General features: G+C 44.7%; 2 protein-coding genes across 16 annotated transcripts in view; one reads left to right on the top strand and one right to left on the bottom strand.

The window, feature by feature from the left end:
- Positions 1-23,501, top strand: part of LOC115155914 (peripheral plasma membrane protein CASK) — a 210,463-nt gene that overhangs the window by 114,573 nt on the left and 72,389 nt on the right. The gene's annotated exons all lie outside the window — the stretch shown is intronic.
- Positions 10,628-16,970, bottom strand: LOC115155915 (probable G-protein coupled receptor 82). Of its 2 annotated transcripts, XM_029702995.1 has the most exons (4): positions 16,742-16,970; positions 12,422-12,451; positions 11,626-11,971; positions 10,628-11,480 (listed from the first exon to the last, which is right to left on the bottom strand). In XM_029702995.1, the coding sequence occupies exons 1-4, from the start codon at positions 16,828-16,830 to the stop codon at positions 10,761-10,763; spliced, it is 1,185 nt and encodes a 394-aa protein (XP_029558855.1). In that variant the 5' UTR covers positions 16,831-16,970; the 3' UTR covers positions 10,628-10,760. The 2 variants fall into 2 exon arrangements, with proteins under 2 accessions (XP_029558855.1, XP_029558856.1); XM_029702996.1 differs by lacking the exon at positions 12,422-12,451.

The raw sequence follows: 23,501 nt of genomic DNA, 5'->3' as shown, positions 1-23,501 counted from the left end.
GACTAACCGGTGTCCTTTTATAGCCTCACTACTGTATATAGCCTGTCTTTTTACTGTTGTTTTATTTCTTTGTTCACCTAATACCTTTTTTGCACTATTGGTTAAGGGCTTGTAAGTAAGCATTTCACTGTAAGGTCTACACCTGTTGTATTCGGCGCACGTGACTAATAAACTTTGATTTGATTAGCTAGCTACGTTTGCTCTGACTCAGTACTTTTATTAGCTAGTTAGCTAGCTAGCTACACAATGCTGTGTTGGTTACCTTAGCTAGCGATTAGCATTAGTGGCTACCACGATTTAGCTTAACTTGCTAAGAAAATGCAAACTAGCTGTTTGCAGATGTAAGAAACAAACTAATATTGTAATTAGAATGCTTGTGGATTTAACGTGGAAACAACATCGTTGTCATCAACATTATTACATGTGCTGCATTGACCATGCAGACTGAACGAAAGTATCACGTGGCCAAGCAACAACAAATACGCTCCTTGAGTGACAGGGGTGGGACTAGGTCTGTGGGAAAGCGGCATGGAGAGAGTGGCGAGAGATGACTCAAGTAGCGGAGTAAACTATAAAAATGGACGTTACACACGGCGTATCTTCTTTAACAAACCAAACGCTGTTATAGAAGGTAAAGTAAAAACCCAAACCTGTCCATGCATCAATACCGGTATATAGTAAAATACGGTATACCGCCCAGCCCTAGTGCACACACACATTTTATTTCTCTCTCCCTCTCCCCCTCCCTCCATCCCCCGGACCACTGGCATAGTTAATGAGTGTGAGCCATGGTAGAGATATTGTGAATTACAGCACTAATCTGCTATAAACAGCCAGGATAAATCAGGTTTAAAGTGGAGCCAAAATAAATGCCTTTGATTAAAATGCTGTGTTGGTTACCTTAATTGAGCTTAATATGTGTGAAAGTGCATATGCTTGACTGAAGGACACTTTTCTATTTAAAAAAAAATCACATGCTTGTGTGCATACACACTCACGCGTGCAACCGTACACATATTGTAAGTAGCTCTGGATATACAGTAGAAGTGTCTGCTGAATGAATAAAATATTAAATGTAAATGTGGTAGTCACTCTTTTAAGCATAAACTCAGAGACATGATTATTGTTGTTTGAAAGGTAGCACTTTTACTATTATATTCAAACAAGGAAATACAAACAGTTTGCACTCTGCATAAAGAGAAAAGGTTAAAGATTGAAGGTAGAAGTCTCCTGTTGAAGCTAGTGTAGGTTAGCAATAATTGCTGCCTCTGGGCAATACCAGTGATGCTTTCTTCCTCCCTTCCTCTCATCCTCTCTCTCGATCTCTCTATCTGTGTGTGTGTGTGTGTGTGTGTGTGTGTGTGTGTGTGTGTGTGTGTGTGTGTGTGTGTGTGTGTGTGTGTGTGTGTGTGTGTGTGTGTGCATACAGTGGAGTGTGGCAGATTCTCTCGCCTGTCTGCCCTTGTCTAGTCCTCCCGGGGGACAGCCATTTGCAAGACCCACACTTCACAGAACAATACACACACACATCCTGCAGGATTAAACACACACCACTTTACACCTATAAGATTTATAATATACATTTATACATATGTATTACACAAGTACACCACATAATGTATAAGTCACGCCTGCTCCTGCTCCCCCTCCCTGGCGCTCAAGGGCGCCAGGCTACCCGTCATCATACGCACCTGTTACCATCAGTACACACAGCTGCACTCATTAGACTCATATGGACTCCCTCACTTTGTTGATTGCCCCTGCATATACGTCTGCTCCTCTGTGTTGTTCCCTGTAGTAGCATTGTTTGTCGTGTCGTGTTCATGTCCAGACGCTGTCCCTGTTCCGCTGCATGTCCGTCTGTATTAAACGGTTCACTCCCTGTACCTGCTTCTCATCTCCTGCGTTGGGCCTTACAGTATCAGTTACACATTTATTCTCCCTCATAAATATACAAGGTGCTCTTTGAATAAAGTAGGAAAGAAAAAACAGCAGCACATGATAAATACATTGGACTCACTTCTCCTGAAGTGATGAAGGTGGTCAATGTAAGAAGCCTTTACAGAGCACTGCCCAGACTCCAGTTCCCCCTGGGTGACTCTTTCCATGGCCCCTGACCCTTATGACACAGTCACCTCCAACCTCACACAATCAGGTTTGACTCTGGTGGTGGCCTGCCTGGTAGGCCTGCCTGATGATTGTTTGCTGGGCTTCTGTGGGCGGGTCTTGTCCAACAGGAAATACATTTACGAGTCGGTGGAACTCCGCAGCGCAGCGAGACAAAGCAGGAAGTTCTTGACCTGAAACAAAAATCAACATACTGTTACGATGTTTGACGGCTTCAAACTTTCCTTCATGTATACCTATGACTGATGATAACTTAACTCCACAAAACATGATTTTCTTCTGGAAGTGCTCTTGAACTGAAAAGAAATGGACAAATATTGCCTATAGTTATCAAATAGTCTATTGAAAATGCTGCATAGTGCACCTTTCATTTAAAGGATAAAAGATGATGGCAGAGAGGGGATGGCAGGGCCCCCTGGTGGTGGTGGTGGCTGGGTCAACTTTGTGCTGGTGCTGGACCATAGAGATAAAGATGAACTTGTGATGAGGCAGCAGGCACACTATCAGAACCAACTGAGAGGAGGAAGGAGAAAAGGGTTTAGATGAGAGGTATAAACCCTGGATAAAACAAGTTATAAACTGAACAACTACATGAATTGAAGTCTACTTCATTCGGAAAAATGAAAACCAAAACAAACAGAAAACAGAACTCCCACCTGGATCACTACAATGTTCCGGAACACTTTTCCCAGCAGCCTCTGGGAGTCGTTGACGATGGTGCACCGCCGCAACCTCCATATGCTTGGCCACGTACAAAGTCAGCTCCAACAGGAAACACACAAAGAAGATCACGATGGCCGCTACAATCGTCCCCATCGACAGGCTGCCCCGCACCTCCACCGCCACACTGTAACATATTCCCCTCCCCTCCTCCTCTCCCTCCATCCTCGCCCCCTCCCCCCACCTCTGTCTCTCTCACTAAATAGTAAACTGCAACGGGTACTCTGGCCAGCACCACCACCCGGCGCACACGGCCTTGGTGAAGCCCACTCTCCTCAGTCTGGTGAAGAAGGCGTGGGGAAGCAGGGTCAGCGCAGGTGCTGGGGCTGGGGCAGGTGCTGGGGCGGCTGGCATGGGTGTGCTAGATGAGGGTGGTGAAGCGGGTGAGCAGCACCCAGGTCAGGATTAAGACGCTGACGTAGATATTGATATTCTGGACAAGTGTGACCCCGGGGAGGACTAGGCAGACCAGACTCTGGGAAGGAATTGACGAGGGATCTTTTGGCTCTTTTTTTCTTTAAATACATTTTAAGATTATTATTTTCGTATCTTGTCACATATATGACCAATCCCCTTTTGATGAGATGAGAAAAATATGAATCAATCCAAATGTCAGTAAAAGATGGATGTACCTGTGAGCAGTAGGTGGCCAGGAAGGGGGTGGTGAGGGAGACGAGTAAGTTGGACAGGCCCAGGTGGGACAGGTAGAGTGGGTTGATGTCTGGGTCAGGATACACCTCAGGAACACCCAGTGAGAGAGAGCATTGCCCAGGAGACCTGTGAGGAAGAGGAGGGCGTAGAGGGAGGGGAGGATGAAGCTTGGGAGGGGAGAACGAAGTGTGAAGCGGGAGGAGGGGGAAATGGAGGTGGAAAAGAGGTAGGAGGTGTTAGACACAGATGGGAAGGGTTGGGATGTGTTCGCCATCGATCTGTGAGACTAACAGAGACTGGAAGTATTATATACGAATGTTGCACCAGAGATAGAAAAGATAACCAATATGACTATAAACACAGTGCCACTTCTTGTATCATTAAGATAATAGATTGCTGCGGGGACTTTCTTCCATTCAGCCATAAGCATTAATGAGGTCAGGCACAGACGTTGGGCGATTATGCCTGGTTCGCAGTCGGCGTTCCAATTCATCCCAAAGGTGTTCGATGGGGTTTAGGTCAGGGCTCTGTGTAGGCCAGTCAAGTTCTTCCAAACGATTTCGACAAACCTTTTCTGTACAGACCTTGCTTTGTGCACGGGGCATCGTCATGCTGAAACAGGAAAGGGCCTTCCCCAAATTGTTGCCACCAAGTTGGAAGCACAGAATGGTCTAGAATGTAATTTTATGCTGTAGCGTTAAGATTTCCCTTCCCTGGAATTAAGGGGCCTAGCTCAAACCATGAAAAACAGCCCCAGACAATTGTTCCTCCTCCACCAAACTTTACAGTTGGCACTATTCATTTGGGCAGGTAGCGTTTTTCTGGCATCCGCCAAACCCAGATTTGTCCATCGGACTGACAGATGGTGAAACATAATTCATCACTGTATAGATTGATGAGGGATTTTTAACATTTGTTTATCCATTTTAGAATAAAGCTGTAACGTAACAAATGTAGAAAAGGGAAGGGGTCTGAATACTTTCCAAATGCACTGTATTTCACATTTTGTTGTGTTACAGCCTGAATTCAAAATATAAATACATTTTGTTTTCTCTCCCCCATCTACACACAATACCCCATACTGACAAAGTGAAAACATGTTTTTAGAAATTTTAGCAAATTTATAGTATTCACACCCCTGAGTCAATACTTTGTAGAAGCACCTTTGGCGGTGATTACAGCTGTGAGTGTTTTTGAGTAAGTCTCTAAGAGCTTTGCACACCTGGATTGTACAATATTTGGCCATTATTCTTTTTAAAGTTCTTTAAGCTATATCAAGTTGATTGTTCATCATTTTTAGACAACCATTTTCAGGTCTCGCCATAGATTTTCAAGCCGATTTAAGTCAAAACTGTAACTAGGCCACTCAGCTGACACAATCACATTCAGTGTCGTCTTGGTAAGCAACTCGTGTATATTTGGCCTTGTGTTTTAGATTACTTTCCTGCTGAAAGGTAAATTCATCTCCAAGTGTCACGTGGAAAGCAGACTGAAACAAGTTTTCCTTCTTGGATTATGCCTGTGCTTAGCTCTGTTCTGTTTCTTTTTTTATCCTGAAAAACACCCCACTCCGTAACGATTACAAGCATACCCATAACATGGTGCAGCCACCACCATGCTTGAAAATATGAAGCTGTACTCCATGATGTGTTGGATTTGCCCCAAACATAATGCTTTGTAATCATAACATAGTTCATTTCTTTGCCAATTTTTTTTGCAGTTTTACTTGCTTTATTGCAAACAGGATGCATGTTTTGGAATATTTTTATACTGTACAGGCTTTCTTCTGTCATTTAGGTTACTATTGTGGAGTAAATACACTGTTGTTGATCCATCCTCAATTTTCTCCTATCACAGCCATTAAACTCTGTAACATTTACATTTACATTTAAGTCATTTAGCAGACGCTCTTATCCAGAGCGACTTACAAATTGGTGCATTCACCTATAATATCCAGTAGAACAAACACTTTACAATAGTGCATCTAAATCCTTTAAAGGGGGGGGGTTAGAAGGATTACTTTATCCTATCCCAGGTATTCCTTAAAGAGGTGGGGTTTCAGGTGTCTCCGGAAGGTGGTGATTGACTCCGCTGTCCTGGCATCGTGAGGGAGATTGTTCCACCATTGGGGTGCCAGAGCGGCGAACAGTTTTGACTGGGCTGAGCGGGAACTGTGCTTCCTCAGAGGTAGGGAGGCGAGCAGGCCAGAGGTGGATGAACGCAGTGCCCTTGTTTGGGTGTAGGGCCTGATCAGAGCCTGAAGGTACGGAGGTGCCGTTCCCCTCACAGCTCCGTAGGCAAGCACCATGGTCTTGTAGCGGATGCGAGCTTCAACTGGAAGCCAGTGGAGAGAGCGGAGGAGCGGGGTGACGTGAGAGAACTTGGGAAGGTTGAACACCAGACGGGCTGCGGCGTTCTGGATGAGTTGTAGGGGTTTGATGGCACAGGCAGGGAGCCCAGCCAACAGCGAGTTGCAGTAATCCAGACGGGAGATGACAAGTGCCTGGATTAGGACCTGCGCCGCTTCCTGTGTGAGGCAGGGTCGTACTCTGCGAATGTTGTAGAGCATGAACCTACAGGATCGGGTCACCGCCTTGATGTTAGTGGAGAACGACAGGGTGTTGTCCAGGATCACGCCAAGGTTCTTAGCACTCTGGGAGGAGGACACAAGGGAGTTGTCAACCGTGATGGCGAGATCATGGAACGGGCAGTCCTTCCCCGGGAGGAAGAGCAGCTCCGTCTTGCCGAGGTTCAGCTTGAGGTGGTGATCCGTCATCCACACTGATATGTCTGCCAGACATGCAGAGATGCGATTCGCCACCTGGTTGTCAGAAGGGGGAAAGGAGAAGATTAATTGTGTGTCGTCTGCATAGCAATGATAGGAGAGACCGTGTGAGGATATGACAGAGCCAAGTGACTTGGTGTATAGCGAGAATAGGAGAGGGCCTAGAACAGAGCCCTGGGGGACACCAGTGGTGAGAGCACGTGGTGCGGAGACAGCTTCTCGCCACGCCACCTGGTAGGAGCGACCTGTCAGGTAGGACGCAATCCAAGCGTGGGCCGCGCCGGAGATGCCCAGCTCGGAGAGGGTGGAGAGGAGGATCTGATGGTTCACAGTATCAAAGTCACCATTGGCCTGATGGTGAAATCCCTGAGTGATTTCCTTCCTCTCTGGCAACTGAGTTAGGAACGATGCCTGTAAAGTGTAATTAATAACTTCACCATATTCAATATCTGCTTTCTTTATTTTAATAATCTACCCACAGGTGCCATTCTTTGCGAGGTATTGGGAAATCTCCCTGGTCTTTGTGGTTGCATCTGTGTTTGAAATTCACTGCTTGACTAAGGGGCCTTAATTGTATAATTGTGTCGGGTACAGAGATGAGGTAGTCATTCAAAAATCATGTTAACCACTATTATTGCACACAGAGTGAGTCCATGCATGGGGTATTGTGTGTAGGCCAGTGACACACAATCTCAATTTAGTCCATTTAAAATTGTGGCTGTGACATTACAAAATGTGGAAAAATGTCAAGTGGTGTTAGTACTTTCTGAAGGCACTGTAGTTGTATGATATGTTGGTATGAAATGAGGAAGGTGTATGTGTAGCATCTATTTCCCTGTTTGTCGCTTTTGCGTTTGTGATATTGACTGTGATTCTATGGTGTACATTTGAGGAGGGGAAGTGTGTGAGAAAGTGTAGAGTGAGAGTTGGTGTGTTTGAGTTTGTGACTGAGTGTGTCTGACGCTGTTTGCATGCGTGGTTTGTGGGAGTTATTTTCAGTTGTCTGGGTGTGAGGTGGTGAGAGGAAGACCGTAGGGAACCGAGTTACAGGCCGAGGGCTCACCCACTGACGTCTGCTGAGAAACACTCATGTAGCTGAAGAGAAAATATAGCCAAATAATGCATGTTGTTGTTGTGTTGAAAATGTATTTATTGTTAAAAGATTAGTGTTACATTCTAATATGTTTTTGTGATGTGACAGCTATTATCAGCTGTGCTTGTGCTATATATCGGTCAGAGGCAGTACTCCCAGCCAGCACATAACGTTCTGAGAACCATATGTTTCTTAGAGCTTGGTGAGAGTGTGGTTGTCCTGTGGTTATTTTGCATACAAACGTCATACAACTTTCTGGGAATGATGCAGGATAGTTGCTTGTGGTGGTGGTTTTAGCATGTAAATCTTGATTGGGCAGACTTCCCCAATTTCTTTAGATGCATGCCAGCAAAGCCACAACACAACACTAAACAAAACATGAATTGCACTATAACGGACCATGCTTGTATGCGGCTTTATTAACTCAATTATTAGAATTTTTTACAATGTTTGCAAAATGATGTGTGACACGTATTAATGGCAAAATAACACACAGAACAGGCAAAACATCTTTAAATAGTAATAATTACATCTAGTGAGTTTAGAAAGTATTCAGACCCCTTGACTTTTTCCACATTTTGTTACGTGACAGCCTTATTCTAAAAGGGATTAAATTGTTTTTTCCCTCCATCACACAATATCCCATACTGGCAATGCAAAAACAGGTTTCTATAAATGTCTGCAAAAAAATATTACAAAGTATTACGACCCTTTACTCAGTACTTTGTTGAAACACCTGTGGCAGCAGTTACAGCCTTGAGTCTTCTTGGGTATGACACTACAAGCTTGGCACACCTGTATTTGGGGAGTTTCACCCATTTTTCTCCGCAGAGCCTCTCAAGCTCTGTCAGGTTGGATGGGGAGCATCGCTGCACAGCTATTTTCAGGTCTCTCAAGAGATGTTCAATCAGTTTCAAGTCCGGGCTCTGGCTGGGCCACTCAAGGACATTCAGAGACTTGTCCCGAAGCCACTCCTTCGTTGTCTTGGCTGTGTGCTTAGGGTCATGGTCCTGTTGGAAGGTGAACCTTCACCCCAGTCTGAGGTCCTGAGCGCTCTAGAGCAGTTTTTCATCAAGGATCTTTCTGTACTTTGCCCCGTTCATCTTTCCCTCGATCCTGACTATTCTCCCAGTCCCTGCCGCTGAAAAACATCCCCACATCATGATGCTGCCACCACCATGCTTCACCATCGGGATGGTGCCAGGTTTCCTCCAGGCGTGACGTTTGGCATTCAGGCCAAAGAGTTCAATCTTGGTTTCATCAGATCAGAGAATCTTGTAGAAAATACTGTTATTTTTGGCAAACTCCAAGCCGGCTGTCATGTGCCTTTTACTGAGGAATGGCTTCTGTCTGGCCACTCTACCATAAAGGCCTGATTGGTGGAGTGCTGCAGAGATGGGTTGTCCTTCTGAAAGGTTCTCCCATCTCCACAGAGGAACTCTGGAGCTCTGTCAGAGTGGTTCTTGTCACCTCCCTGCCAAGGCCATTCTCCCACGATTGCTCAGTTTGGCCGGGTGGCCAGTTCTAGGAAGTCTTGGTGGTTACAAACTTCTTCCATTTAAAGATGATGGAGGTCACGGTGTTCTTGGTGACCTTCAATGCTGAATAATTATTAAGTGGCTAGACTGTAAACTCTCCAGACTCATATCAAACATCTCTAATCCAAAATCAAATCTAGAATCGGCTTTCTATTTCGCAACAAAGCTTCCTTCACTCACGCCGCCAAACTTACCCTAGTAAAACTGCCTAACCTACCGATCCTTGACTTCGGCGACGTCAACTACAAAATAGCTTCCAATACTCTACTTAGCAAACTGGATGCAGTCTATCACAGTGCCATCCGTTTTGTTACCAAAGCGCCTTATACCACCCACCACTGCGACCTGTAGTCGACTCTAGTCGGCTGGCCGTCGCTACATATTCGTCGCCAGACTCACTGGCTCCAGGTCATCTACAAGTCTATGCTAGGTAAAGCTCCGCCTTATCTCAGCTCACTGGTCATGATAACAACACCCACCCATAGCACGCGCTCCAGCAGGTATATCTCACTGGTCATCCCCAAAGCCAACACCTCCTTTGGCTGCCTTTCCTTCCAGTCCTCTGCTGCCAGTGACTGGAACGAATTGCAAAAATCACTGAAGCTGGAGATTTACATTTCCCTCACTAACTTTAAACATCAGCTATCTGAGCAGCTAACCGATCGCTGTACATAGTCCATCTGTATATAGCCCTTCCAATCTACCTACCTCATCCCCATATTGTTTTTATTTACTTTGCTGCTCTTTTGCACACCAGTATCACTACTTACACACCATCATCTGCTCATCATCATCTGCTCATCTATCACTCCAGTGTTAATCTGCTGAATTGTAATTACTTTGCTACTATGGCCTATTTATTGCCTTACCTCCTCATGCCATTTGCACACACTGTATATAGACTTTCTTTTTTCCCCTATTGTGTTATTGACTGTACGCTCGTTTATTCAATGTAACTCCGTGTTGTTGTTTCTGTCGCACTGCTTTGCTTTATCTTGGCCAGGTCGCAGTTGTAAATGAGAACTTGTTCTCAACTAACCTACCTGGTTAAATAAAGGTGAAATAAAAAAAATAAAAATAAGTACCCTTCCCCAGATCTGTGCCTCAACACAATCCTGTCTCGGAGCTCTATGGACAATTCCTTCAACTTCATGGCTTGGTTTTTGCTCTGACATGCACTGTCAACTGTGGGACCTTATAGAGACAAGTATGTGCCTTTCCAAATCATGTCCAATCAATTGATTTTAACACAGGTGGACTCCAATGAAGTTGTAGAAACATCTCAAGGATGATCAATGGAAACAGGATGCATCTGAGCTCAATTTTGAGTCTCATAGCAAAGGGTCTGAATGTAAATAAGGTATTCATTTTATTTTATATAAATTAGCAAAAAAAATCTGTTTTTGCTTTGTCATTGTGGGGTATTGAGTGTAGATTGATGAGGGAAAACGTTTTATTTCATACATTTTTGAATAAGGCTATAACGTAATAAAATAAGTCAAGGGGTCTGAATACTTTCCGAATGCACTGTGTGTATATATACAGCACCAGTCAAAAGTGTGGACACACCTACTCATTCCAGGGTTTTCCTTTATTTTTACTATTTTCTACATTGTAGAACAATACTGAAGACATCAAAACTATGAAATAACACATATAGAATTATGTAGTAACCAAAAAAGTGTTAAACAAATCAAAATATATTTTAGATTTTAGATTCTTCAAAGTAGCCACCCTATGCCTTGATGACAGCTTTGCACACTCTTGGCATTCTCTCAACCAGCTAGGCCTCTTACAGTTGCCCACAGCAGTGAGTGGGTGGGTGGGTGGGTTCGGTCTGTATCTTTTACTGTAGTCTTCTGCAGCAGGTCAAGTGGCGCAAGGCCAGATGGAGTAAGGGATGTACAATGCAGCTCAGAGCTGCTATGGTTATGGTTGTGTTTGTCACCTTCCATTGTGTTCTGAACTTCTCACAGTCTCCCCCATGTGGTGAGAGCAGGGTCACTGCACGCTGGACATGGTAGGGCAGGAAACATGCCACAAACACCACAACCACAGCTAGGATCTTCCTTCGTACTCTCAGACTACCACTCTTCACCCCCTGCCTCTCTCCTGCCCCTGAATGCACCTCCAAGTCTACACCCTGTATGTTCTCCCTCCTGCCCTCCCTCTCCCCTAAACTCACCCCACACCCCTCTTCCACCCCACAACTCACCCTCCTATCCCCTGCGGTCACCCCCGTACTCACCCCCCTGGTGTTTGTGTTCTTGGACCCCCTGACCTTCTGCAGATGCAACACTAATCCCCCATAGCTGACCAGAATAAAGGTGAGAATCACAAAAAACAAGGCCACCCCCAGGCAGTGTTGGTTGTTTAACACTTCTCTGTGGTGATTCTCCAACATGTCAAAGCAGCGGTCTCCTCCTCCTCTTCCTTTTCCTCGTCCAAACTGAAGTACCACACTGGCACTCACCACCGTTACCACAGTTACCCAGGTGACGAGGCAGAGTACCCAGCATCCTCTGGGCCTAGTGAAGGGCACGAGGAGAGCAGGGCAAGGCCGCACCTACAACCAGGGAAAGATTTGAGAGCAAAATTGAGTGGTTAATTGAGAAACGTATTATTAAAAAATTTATTTTAAAAATGAAAAACAACCTCATTCAAAATCAATCAATTTAAGTTTGAAGACTTGTTGTTGTAGGCATCCATACCACGGTGGCGTAGCGCGTCACACTGGTCCAGAGAAGCAGCAGCATGTTACAGTAGAGGTTGACGTAGAAGACTGTTATCCCGGTTAGTATGGTGGCCTGACACGCCTTGTCCTCTCCAGACCAGATGTGACCCCTCCGGTAGTATACCACCCGGAACAGGAAGCTGGTGCACAGCAAGAGGTCAGAGGTCACCATGTTGAGGGTCAGGATGACGGTAGGGGTCCTCCCCGAACTCCTGAATTCACGCAGGGTCAGGCCGTTGGCTAGGAAACCCAGGAGTGACAGGACCAGGTAGAGCCAGGGTTTAACTTGTGTGTCAAAGGGGTCAGGGTGTAGCCAACACTGTCTGGAAGAGGAGAGAGAGGAAGGGAGGAGGAGGATTTGAGAGAGAGGAGAGAAGGAGTTGGAGGGAGAGGAGAGAGAGAAGGGAATGAGCGATGTGAGATGGGGGCATAAACAGTAATGATAACTTTGTGTGTGCTTATGAGTTCTTACATCACCTTTTCTACGACATGAAGCCACAAAAACATACAAACGAAAGCCAGTTAGAGTTCCAATTAATTTCTCTAGTTATTATGAAGATCTGGTGAAAACACCCAGGATAGGTTTCTTTGGAATTAACATTAATTTAATAATATCAAGGAATAAAGGAAGCAGATATACAGTAACCTTTATTTAACTAGGCAAGTCAGTGCATACAATGCAATATCAGACTAGATAACTTCCACATGGGGAACTTAATCTTGTTATTAACAAACAACCACACAAACACACATTGCATAATTTAATTGCCTACCTTAGGCACACATGTCCCCTCAGATGTGTCCTGTTTTAAAATGTTCAGGTGTTAAATTAATTACTAAACTTCATTTTTTAATAATTGTTCATAAAAAGATCTGTCAGCTGTATTTTGCAGAGGGGGCACACTGACTGGACCAAGCAAAGAGTACAAGTAACTGGAATAAGTAGTTTCATAAAATGCGTCAAGTGCAGCGTCTGGTTGCTCCTCATTACACACCACAGACCAGCAAATATTCTTTACATCATCAACATATGAATCACTACAAAACTTCAGGTATGACCTCTTATACACTATATTAGGCCCAGCCTTTGGAACTTTGGTTTTCCTAAATATGGCTATTATATTGTGATCACTACATCCTATGGATTTGGATACTGCTTTAAAGCAAATATCTGCAGCGTTAGTAAAAATGTGATCAATACATGTTGCTGATTTAATTCCTGTGCTGTTTGTAACTACCCTGGTAGGTTGACTGACAACCTGATCCAGGCTGCAGGCACTGGTTACAGATGTTTTTTCCTGAGTGGGCAGCTTGATGATAGCCAGTCTATTTAAATCACCCAGAAAATCTACTTCTCTGTTGATATCACATACATTATCAAGCATTTCACACACATTATCCAGATACTGACTGTTAGCACTTGGTGGTCTATAGCAGCTTCCCACCAGAATGGGCTTTAGGTGAGGCAGATGAACCTGTAGCCATATTACTTCAACAGTATTTAACATTAGATCGGCTCTAGGCTTTACAGGAATGTGGTTCTGAATATAGACCGCAACACCACCTCCGTTGGCATTTCTGTCTTTTCGGTAGATGGTAGAACCATGTAGTGCTACCACTGTATCATCAAAGGTATTATCTAAGTGAGTTTCAGAGATGGTCAGAATATGAATGTCATCTGTTACAAGCAGTTATTGACTTCATGGACCTTGTTTCTTAGGCTACATATGTTAATATGGGCTATTTTTAGCACCTTTCTGGGTTGCTTGATTGTTTTTAATGCTTTACTGGGAAGCTTATCAGAGGTAGACTTAGTCATGCTATTTACATTGGAGCTGATAGTGCAGGGTGAGCTGCATAAAGTGGTCTTCCTACTATTGCACACCGCCTCAGTGCTAACAGTGTAAAACTCTGGTTAATAGGCTCATGATTACTGCTTACAATAGCTGCAGGATAAACATATGTATTCGGTGCAATTAGGGGTACATAAATGAAATGACTTACATTGTGTTTGCCATTGCCCCTAAGATCATGTACATTTGATGCAGCATTATGATGTCTCGTTGTCACAATGGTAGGGATTAACTGAGCTGGTCTTGGATCATTTACCAGTCATTGTTTCAACGCAGCCTTGAAATGTGTGGACAGAGTCCAGGAGCCAAGATGATTTGGATGGACTCCGTCATTCCTGTAGAGTATCTTCTGTTTCCAGAAGCTGTCAAAGTTATCAATAAAAGTGACTCCAGCAGAGCTACAGTAGTCTTTTAGCCAAATGTGTAATGCCAGTAGTCTGCTGAATCTTTCACACCCGCGGCCCAACAATGGTACTGGACCTGAAATTATGGGCCGTTTTTTTGGAGTCTTTTAATGCTAAAATCAGTTCTTTAAAATCCATTTTTAAATGTTCCGAGCTAGCCCTCCTGATGTCGTTTAACCCCACATGGACTACGACAGTGTCAGCTCCCGGCATCTGTGGTAGAACAGTCGGAAGCAGCCTTGTTATGTCCTGTACTGGTGCTCCTGGGTAGCACAGGGTTTTTGCCTTGGGGACCGAGATTTTTCTCACCATAGAGCTGCCTATGATGACAGCTGGTGATGTTGAATGGGCCAGTCTCACAGGCAGCCGAGCTCCGAGGATCTGAACCCGAGGAAGAAGCTACCGGAGAGGGAGACAGAGCCGAGGATGAAGACACGGGTACATCCGGATCCGATCTTGATTGGGAAGCCACCACAGAAGAAGGCGCCGGAACCTCTGGACCCAGGGCGGCAAAGCTGTTTCTGGTCTGTGTCAGTTCTGGGCTCAACATCTCCATGGAGACCCCCTTTGCCAGAGGACGCCTTCTTCGACTTCCACGGCGAGTGACGTACCTCCATGGCTGATTGGTTAGGTCGAGATCAGCTCCGTTCTCCAGGGAAGGGGGAGACCCCTTCGGGGATGGAAACCTGCCTAGCACCGGCCAGTCGACACGGTGGTGAAACTTCCACCAGACCAGAGCGGCATCCAGCTACTGGGGTGGAAGAAAAATTAAAAAGTAGGTGGGCGTGGGTTCCCCAGTAGCTTGTGTAGGTTTGCTACTTGCTTGCTAAGAATAGGTACTTCGCTCCTGTAGTCCTCCGCAAGCAGTTGCTACATTAAAAGTCAACGCGGTCCACATTGTCCCGGAACAAATCAAAGTAAACGCAGCTCCTGCAACGTTGGGAACGTTCAATAGCGGCCTCCATTTGAGACGCCGAGCCAGCTGGGCTTCCGCGTCTCTCCCCCTATACAGAATCTGGTAGGATCCCAGGACAGATAGTAGCGCTCACAGCAATTTAGCCCAACAGAGCCTCAGGATTCAAAATAAAAGTATATGAAAACACTGTCAGCTTTTAAACCGAGGTCTTTAGTTCAGGTTTCAGCGTTCAACGGCAAACATAAGTCGCGCTCTGATGTCAGATGATTGTTACTGCTGTTGAACAGGTTCCCAACCTCAACTACAGTATCTTTGCTGGCAAGGTTGATAGACTTTAGAAAATACAAAAATTGCTTTAATTATTGGGTTATGATACTATATACCAGTTGCACTAAACTCCTAAGGCATAACAGTTCTTAAAGAATCAATGTGCATCCTAAATTCAAATGACAAATTAACAGGTTAAAAGGTATGCTTAGATAACATATGCAGAAAAATGTACATATTTATTTACATAGAATTATGCATAATGATTATGGCTCTAGGTTGCAGGAAAAGGCTGTTTCAGGTGCATGACGCCCTGGTACCATAGGCAGGGCAAGCTAAACTTTAAATTGAATTGCCAAAATGATATAGCCTAATTAGCCTACTCCTGTCTATACAGAAATAATTACAATTATTAAAATAGGCTACAAAAGCATGATTTGGCCACAGAGAATCATTAGCTTCTTTTAAATAAAAAAAACAATTGGTTGCAGTCAGAAGGAAAGGCAGGCAGCACGCGCAGCAAATACCAAATACATGATTGTTAAGTTAGTGAAAAGTAGAGGCCCAGCCAGGAATATCACAATATTTCAAAATACAATTGCCGGAAAACATAGTTTGAAAATGAAATGGTTATTGCTGTAAAGAGAAGACAATTGCACCAGCGGAGAACATCGGTAATATCCCGGTTGAGTGCGCACTGCGCATATTCACTCTTTATCATTGATTGGTTAGTGCCAGTTAAGTAAGTTTTTGTCCAATAATTTCCTTCTCTAGTTTAGATGGACGTCATATTCTATGTGTGTCTCCCCTTCTCGTAGGCCTATTATATGGACAACGTTTTGTTTTATTGATATGTTTGTAATTGTCAGCAGAGTTGGCTACCCAGTCATTCGTCGTATAAAGAAAATGTCTGTTAATGTCTTCGGTCATATAAAGTGTAGTAGAATTAAAATGCCACATTTTTCCTGTGCAAAGAAAGAAGAAACATATCTGGTATAGCCTATACTAGCCTAGGCCTACTCTACTCTACACGTGCTCAGCTATGCATTGAAATGTATTTTTTTGCGAACAGTGTTTGAGTTATATTATTAGGGTGGGTATAATTTGTGGACCGTTCCAACAGGAATCTGTTCCAAAAACGTCGTAAAGTACAAGGTTGCCAACAAACAACTCATACAAAGTAGTATGATCAATTCACCTAGCTAACGAATAGGCATCAACCCACCACGTAGCTTATTCTTAATGTTTGTCAATAGGCTAACAGAGTGAAGACAGTCATTTTTCGGAATAAACGTGGTGAGTGACAAATTTAATGAAATAGCCCACTCCCTAACTGATATCTTATTCTGCCGCTATACAACTTTGTATGCGTTGTTGTTGGCAACCTTGTTATTTACGAAGTTTTTGGAACAGATTCCTGTTGGAACGGTCCACAAATTATACCGACCCCTATTATTAGCCTAAATTATGACTATCCAATTTACTCATCATATTACAAATAGTAGGCGATCTTGCACAAGTCTGAAAATGCGATGATGCATGGAAAGCTTTATTATAAAGGTGTATGGTGAAAATAAAGTTCCCCAAACGTGACACTCATGCGCCTGCTATGCCTGGTACCTACTGTAGATGTGTTGAATATAGAAATCTTACCTTTGTGGATTGTTGCTGGTTCCATTGAGCCAGCGAACAGATGCGTTGACGAAAGACATTTGTTGTATATCATCTGTTGTTATATTCATCTTTCACTTTTGTCTACCTCTCTGGCTGTGTATCTCTCTTCCTGTTACGACTTCTCTACCTCACTCAGGGTCGCTTTCTCTCTCACGCATCCTGTGTTGATAATAATAATTTATTGCATTTATATAGTGCCTTTCCAGATGCTCAAAGCTCTGTAAGGGGAGGAAAATCACCTCATCCACCACCAATGTGCACCCACTACACTCAAAAAAATGCTGGGTTAAAAAGCAACCCAGTGCTGGGTAAATAGTGGACAGTACACATTCTGGGTTATTTTTGATCCAGCAGTTGGGTTATTGAGCTATGACCAGATGGACAGTATTTCTGTTGCATGTATTAGAAATACATGCTTTAATTACTTCTAATGTATTTTGTAACAAGATAATTTCGAAAGCCTTAATTTATATTTTCAAAATGCAAAATACTTTTCTATACCATTTCTTTATAGTGGTTCACAATTTTGTGGCCCCCTTTCACCCTACATTGGTATCAAAAGTCTGATGGCACTATGGTGTGATAAGTGTCTGTAAAAATGAACAATTGCAAAGCGTGTGGAGTTTCATTCTAATGAGCTCCACCCTGAAACAAGGCCAATGACAATACTAGTGTTAGCGCACGGATAAGAAGTCTATGGGTATCTACTAGCATGCTAGCAGATACCCATAGACTTCCAGTAATTGCGCTAACACTAGTTAGCATTGGCTCGTGAAACTACCTCAATCTTCCTTCATACTGGATACAGAGACATAAAACATATCCACAAGTACATCTGACTGTGGGAAGTAGATAAAGGGCCTAATTGCCAAAATGCAGAAGTATTGCTACTGCTACTGTGCTATTCAGCACTTTGGTTCAGTGTCTACTTATTGTATCCTCATTCTATGATGTAACAGGTCGTGTGTGTCAATGTGCAGGTCTTTGTCTGTTTGCGTGAATGCATTGGTTGACCACCTTACAAGCTGAATGCTCACCCACTGACTTCTGCTGAGAAACACTCATATAGCTGAAGAGAAAATAAAGCATATTGTTGTGTTAAATGTATTTATTGGAAGATCAGTGTTACGTTTGTGCGATGTGACCGCTATTATCAGCTGTTTGTGGGCTATATCGGTGAGAAGCAGAACTGAATGCAGAGGGAGAATTTGTGGTCCATAGCCTCTTACAGTTGCCCACAGTGGTGTGTGTCTATGCATGCATCTTTTATTGTAGTCTTCTGCAACAGGATAGGAGGCGCAGGGCCAGATGGAGTAATGGATGTACAACGCAGCTCAGCGCTGCTATGGTTATGGTTGCGTTTGTCACCTTCCATTGTGTTCTGAACTTCTCACAGTCTCCCCCATGTGGTGAGAGCAGGGTCACTGCACGCTGGACATGGTAGGGCAGGAAACATGCCACAAACACCACAACCACAGCTAGGATCTTCCTTCGTACTCTCAGACTACCACTCTTCACCCCCTGCCTCTCTCCTGCCCCTGAATGCACCTCCAAGTCTACACCCTGTATGTTCTCCCTCCTGCCCTCCCTCTCCCCTAAACTCACCCCACACCCCTCTTCCACCCCACAACTCACCCTCCTATCCCCTGCGGTCACCCCCGTACTCACCCCCCTGGTGTTTGTGTTCTTGGACCCCCTGACCTTCTGCAGATGCAACACTAGTTCCCCATAGCTGGCCAGAATAAAGGTGAGAATCATGAAAAACAGCACCACCCCCAGGCAGTGTTGATTGTTGAACTCTTCTCTGTAGTGATTCTCCAACATGTCAAAGCAGCTGTCTCCTCCTCTTCCTCTTTCGACCCGAAGTACCACACTGGCACTCACCACCGTTGCCACAGTTACCCACGTGACAAGGCAGAGTACCCAGCATCCTCTGGGCCTGGTGAGGGGAGTAAGGAGGGCGGGGCGAAGCCGCACCTATAACCAGGGAAAAATTTGAGGGCAAAATTGAGTGGTTGAGTAATTTATACATTTAAAAATGTATTTTAAAACAAGAGGTCAATTAAAACAACCTCATTCAAAATCAATCAATTTAGGTTTGAAAACTTGTTGTTGTAGGCATCCATACCACGGTGGCGTAGCGCGTCACACTGGTCCAGAGAAGCAGCAGCATGTTACAGTAAAGGTTGACGTAGAAGACTGTTATCCCGGTTAGTATGGTGGCCTGACACGCCTTGTCCTCTCCAGACCAGATGTGACCCCTCCGGTAGTATACCACCCGGAACAGGAAGCTGGTGCACAGCAAGAGGTCAGAGGTCACCTTGTTAAGGGTCAGGATGACGGTGGGGGTCCACACCGACCTCCAGAGTTCACGCAGGGTCAGGCCGTTGCCTAGGAAACCCAGGAGTGACAGGACCAGGTAGAGCCAGGGTTTAACTTGTGTGTCAAAGGGGTCAGGGTGTAGCCAACACTGTCTGGAAGAGGAGAGAGAGGAAGGGAGGAGGAGGATTTGAGAGAGAGGAGAGGAGGAGGATGGAGTTGGAGGGATGGGAGAGAGTAGGGAGGTAGATGAGCAAAAGGTGCGTGCATGTGTGTGCGTGCTCATGCTTGTCTGAGTTCTCACATCACATTTTTATCTGACATGATGCCACAAATGCCTACAAACGAGTTCAAATACATTTCTCCACTTATTAAGATCTGGTGAAAACACTCAGGATAGGTTTCTTTGGAATTATCATTCATTTAGTAATATCGAGGAATTAAGGTAGCAGATGTACAGTAAACAATGCATCCAGTACAATATCACACTGCATGTAGATAACTTACACATGGGGAACTCTGTATTTTTATGGACAAACAACACAAAAAAAACTATTCTCACGTTTCATAGATTTGTAAGATCACACAGAAATATCAGCATCAAAAGTATCATAGCTCAAAAACTATTGATGGCAGGATTATTTAGTCACTGGTCTGCACAAAATACTCCATAATGTCAAATTAATTAAAAATGAAAAGCTGAAATGTCTTGAGTCAATAAGTATTCAACCCCTTTGTTATAACAAGTGACATAATACATTGCATGGACTCACTCTGTGTGCAATGTGTTTAACATGATTTTTGAATGACTACCTCATCTCTGTACCCCACACATACTGTCACGTGTGCTCCCTCTCCGGTCTCTAGGTCACCTGTCTGCTCGTCATGGCGCACACTTGTCACCATTGTTACGTGTAATTGCGCATTATGACACACCATCACCTCCTTGATTACCTGTTCATCAGGTTTCTGGCGACCGGTCTGCTCCGGATCTCCAGGATCGTCCCAGTGGATGGCATCCTGTGGCTGGAGCCAAACGCGCCGGGGAGGGGGTACTGTCACGTATGCTCTCTCTGATGCTCTAGGTTGCCATGCTTCCGCGCCTCAGCTGGATCGTCAGGTTTCCCTGATCCCCGGGATCATCATTTTGGTCTGCGTCCTGCGTCTGGAGCCGCGCGTCAAGGAGGGGGTACTGTCACGTGTGCTCCCTCTCCGGCCTCTAGGTCACCAGGCTGCTCGTTAGGGCGCACACCTGTTACCAGCGTTAAGGGCAATAGACACTCACCTGGACGCCATCACCTCCTTGATTACCTGCCATATAATTGGTTCCTTCCCCAGTCGTCATTGTATCTGTATCTTGTCTGTGCGTTGTTCGTGTTTTTTATTATGTTATATTTATTTATTAAAACTGTCACGTTCTTCAAAAGGACGGGACCAAGCACAGCGTGCGTATAGTTCCACATATTTTATTTCAAAGTGAAACTTTAAGCAAAAGCAAATAAATCAATAAACGAACAACTAAACGTGACAACGTGGTGCACATGCACAAAACAATATCCCACAAACACAGGTGGGAAAAATAGCTACTTAAATATTATCCCCAATTAGAGGCAACGATTACCAGCTGCCTCTAATTGGGAACCAAACCAAAACACCAACAGAAATGTTTAACTAGAACACCCCCTCGTCATGCCCTGACCTACTACACCATAGAGAAACAAGGGCTCTCTATGGTCAGGGCGTGACAGTACCTACACCCCCCCCCCAAAGGTGCGGACTCCGGCCGCAAAACCTGAAACCAAGTGGGAGGGTTTGGGGGGGTGACTAGTGTCAGTGGTGGGTCGTAGCCCCCCCCCCCCCCCAGACCCGACCATGGCGCCGGGCTGAATGACGTGCCTGGACTGGGCATCGGCGCAGAGGAAGGCTCTGGCCATGGAGCTGGGCTGGTCGCCGTGCCTGGACTGAGCACCGGTGCTGAGGAAGGCTCCGGCCTAGGAGCGGGACTGGACGCCGTGTCTGGACTGGACACTGGTGCAGAAGAGGGCTCCTGCCATGGAGCTGGACTGGACACCGGCGCAGAGGAAGGCTCCTGCCATGGAGCTGGACTGGACTGGACGCCGTGCCTGGACTGGACACCGGCGCAGAAGAAGGCTCCGGCCATGGAGCGGGACTGGACACCGTGCCTGGACTGGGCACTGGGGAAGAGGAAGGCTCCTGCCCTTCGTGTTGTTTAATGTTGTAGGGACTCCTGAGAAAACCAGCAAACCAGGCTGTCATCTTGTGAAACAGTGGGTGTAAAGAATCAAACTAGCTAAAGCATTTGCTGCAAATTGAATGTACAATTGTGTAAGCTTGCCTTGCAATGCAGCTGAAGTAACATAGCTAGCTAACTATTTGCTTGCTTATTGTGTAGTGGGGGATAAAAATAACTGAATGCATATGGACGCTAGCGTCCCACCTGGCCAACATCCAGTGAAATTGCAGAGCGCTTAATTCAAAAACAGAAATACTCATTATAACAATTCATGAAACATACAAGTGTTATATCGGTTTAAAGATTAACTTCTTGTTAATCCAATCACCTGTGTTTGTGGACATACCGGACTGGGAACACGCACTTCAGGGCGAGTGCGAGGAGGAGACACAGGACGTACCGGACTGAGGAGGCGCACTGGAGGCCAGAAGCGTGGGTCCGGCCCAGGTTGCACCAGACTGCTAACCGGATCCTCTGGTCGGATGTTGAGCAGAACACACTTGCACAACATCTCTCTCACCTCTCTCTCTCTCAACTTCTCCATTGCCTCCCTGACAGTCTCTGGCTCTTCCCGCGGCTCAGCCGCCAGCTCCATGTGCCCCCCCCCCCCGCAAAAAAAAAAATCTTGGTTTCTGTGGCCGTGGTCTGACGACACGCTACTCCAGAGTTTGCCATTCGGGCTCTGGCACTCTCCTCGGCTCGACCGGCCACCCCTTTTGCCCCCCCCCCCAAAAAAAATCTTGATTGTCCTTGGGCTTTCTGTGGCCGTGAACCCTGGCGTTCGTCGCTGTCCTCTATTATTACCTTCCGTCAAGGAAGGGTTTCGCATCCACCCATCACTTTTTCCCACGTCCAAAACTCCTTTACCTGGTGAACACGCTGCTTGGTCCTGGTTTGGTGGGATATTCTGTCACGTTTTTCAAAAGGACAGGACCGAAGCGCAGCGTGTGTATAGTTCCACATATTTTATTTCAAATTGAAACTTTAAGCAAAAGCAAATAAATCAATAAACGAACCGTGACGTGGTGCACAAACACAAAACAATATCCCACAAACACAGGTGGGAAAAATAGCTACTTAAATATGATCCCCAATTAGAGGCAACGATTACCAGCTGCCTCTAATTGGGAACCAAACCAAAACACCAACATAGAAATGTTAAACTAGAACACCCCCTCGTCATGCCCTGACCTACTACACCATAGAGAAACAAGGGCTCTCTATGGTCAGGGCGTGACAAAACACACTCCCTGAACTTGCTTCCCGACTCTCAGCGCACTCGTTACACATACAATTATCTGTAAGGTCCCTCAGTCAAACAGTGAATTTCAAACCAATTCAACCACAAAGACCAAGGAGGTTTTCCAGTGCCTCGTAAAGAAGGGCAGCTATTGGTAGATGGGTAAAAATTTAAAAAATACATTGAATATCCCTTTGAGCATGGTGACGTTATTAATTACACCGCAGGGATTTCACCATGAGGCCAACTGTGACTTTAAAACAAGTTAAAATTTAATGACTGTGATAGGAAAAAACTGAGCATGGATCAACATTGTAGTTACTCCACAATACTAACCTAAATGACAGAGTGAAACAAAGGAAGCCTGTACAGAATACAGAATAAAGTAATAATGCAAAAAATGTGACAAAGCAGTTCACTTTTTGTTTGTGTTATGTTTGTGGCAAATCCAATACAACACATTACTGAGTACCACTCTCCATATTTTCAAGCATGTTTACTTTGTCATGGGGTATTGTGTGTAGATGGGTGAGAAAACAAATCAATTTAATCAATTTTGAATTCAGCCTGTAATACAACAAAATGTGTAATAAGTCGAGGGGTATCAATACTTTCTGAAGGCACTGAAGAAATCATACCAGTGTGGATGATTGCTGGTTCCATTGAGCCTGTGAACAGATAGATTGACAGAGGACATGTGTTGTGTATTATCTGTTGTTAGAGCCATCTTTGACTAGCGTCAAACATAAACACTTCCTTTTAACTTTGTCACCCTCTCGATGCTTATATCTAATTTCCTGTTACTAACCTCAGATTCTCACCTAAAACTGTCACTCAGTCTCTCTGAGTGACAGTTGTATGTTTACAATGCCAAAGCAAGTGAAATAATAATAAATAAAAGTGGAATAAACAATAAAAAAATGTAC

Source organism: Salmo trutta, chromosome 20 (assembly GCF_901001165.1).
Source record: "Salmo trutta chromosome 20, fSalTru1.1, whole genome shotgun sequence".
NCBI lineage: Eukaryota > Metazoa > Chordata > Actinopteri > Salmoniformes > Salmonidae > Salmo > Salmo trutta.
The sequence above is the reverse complement of the archived record's forward strand: the minus strand, read 5'-3'. Positions and strand labels throughout refer to the sequence as shown.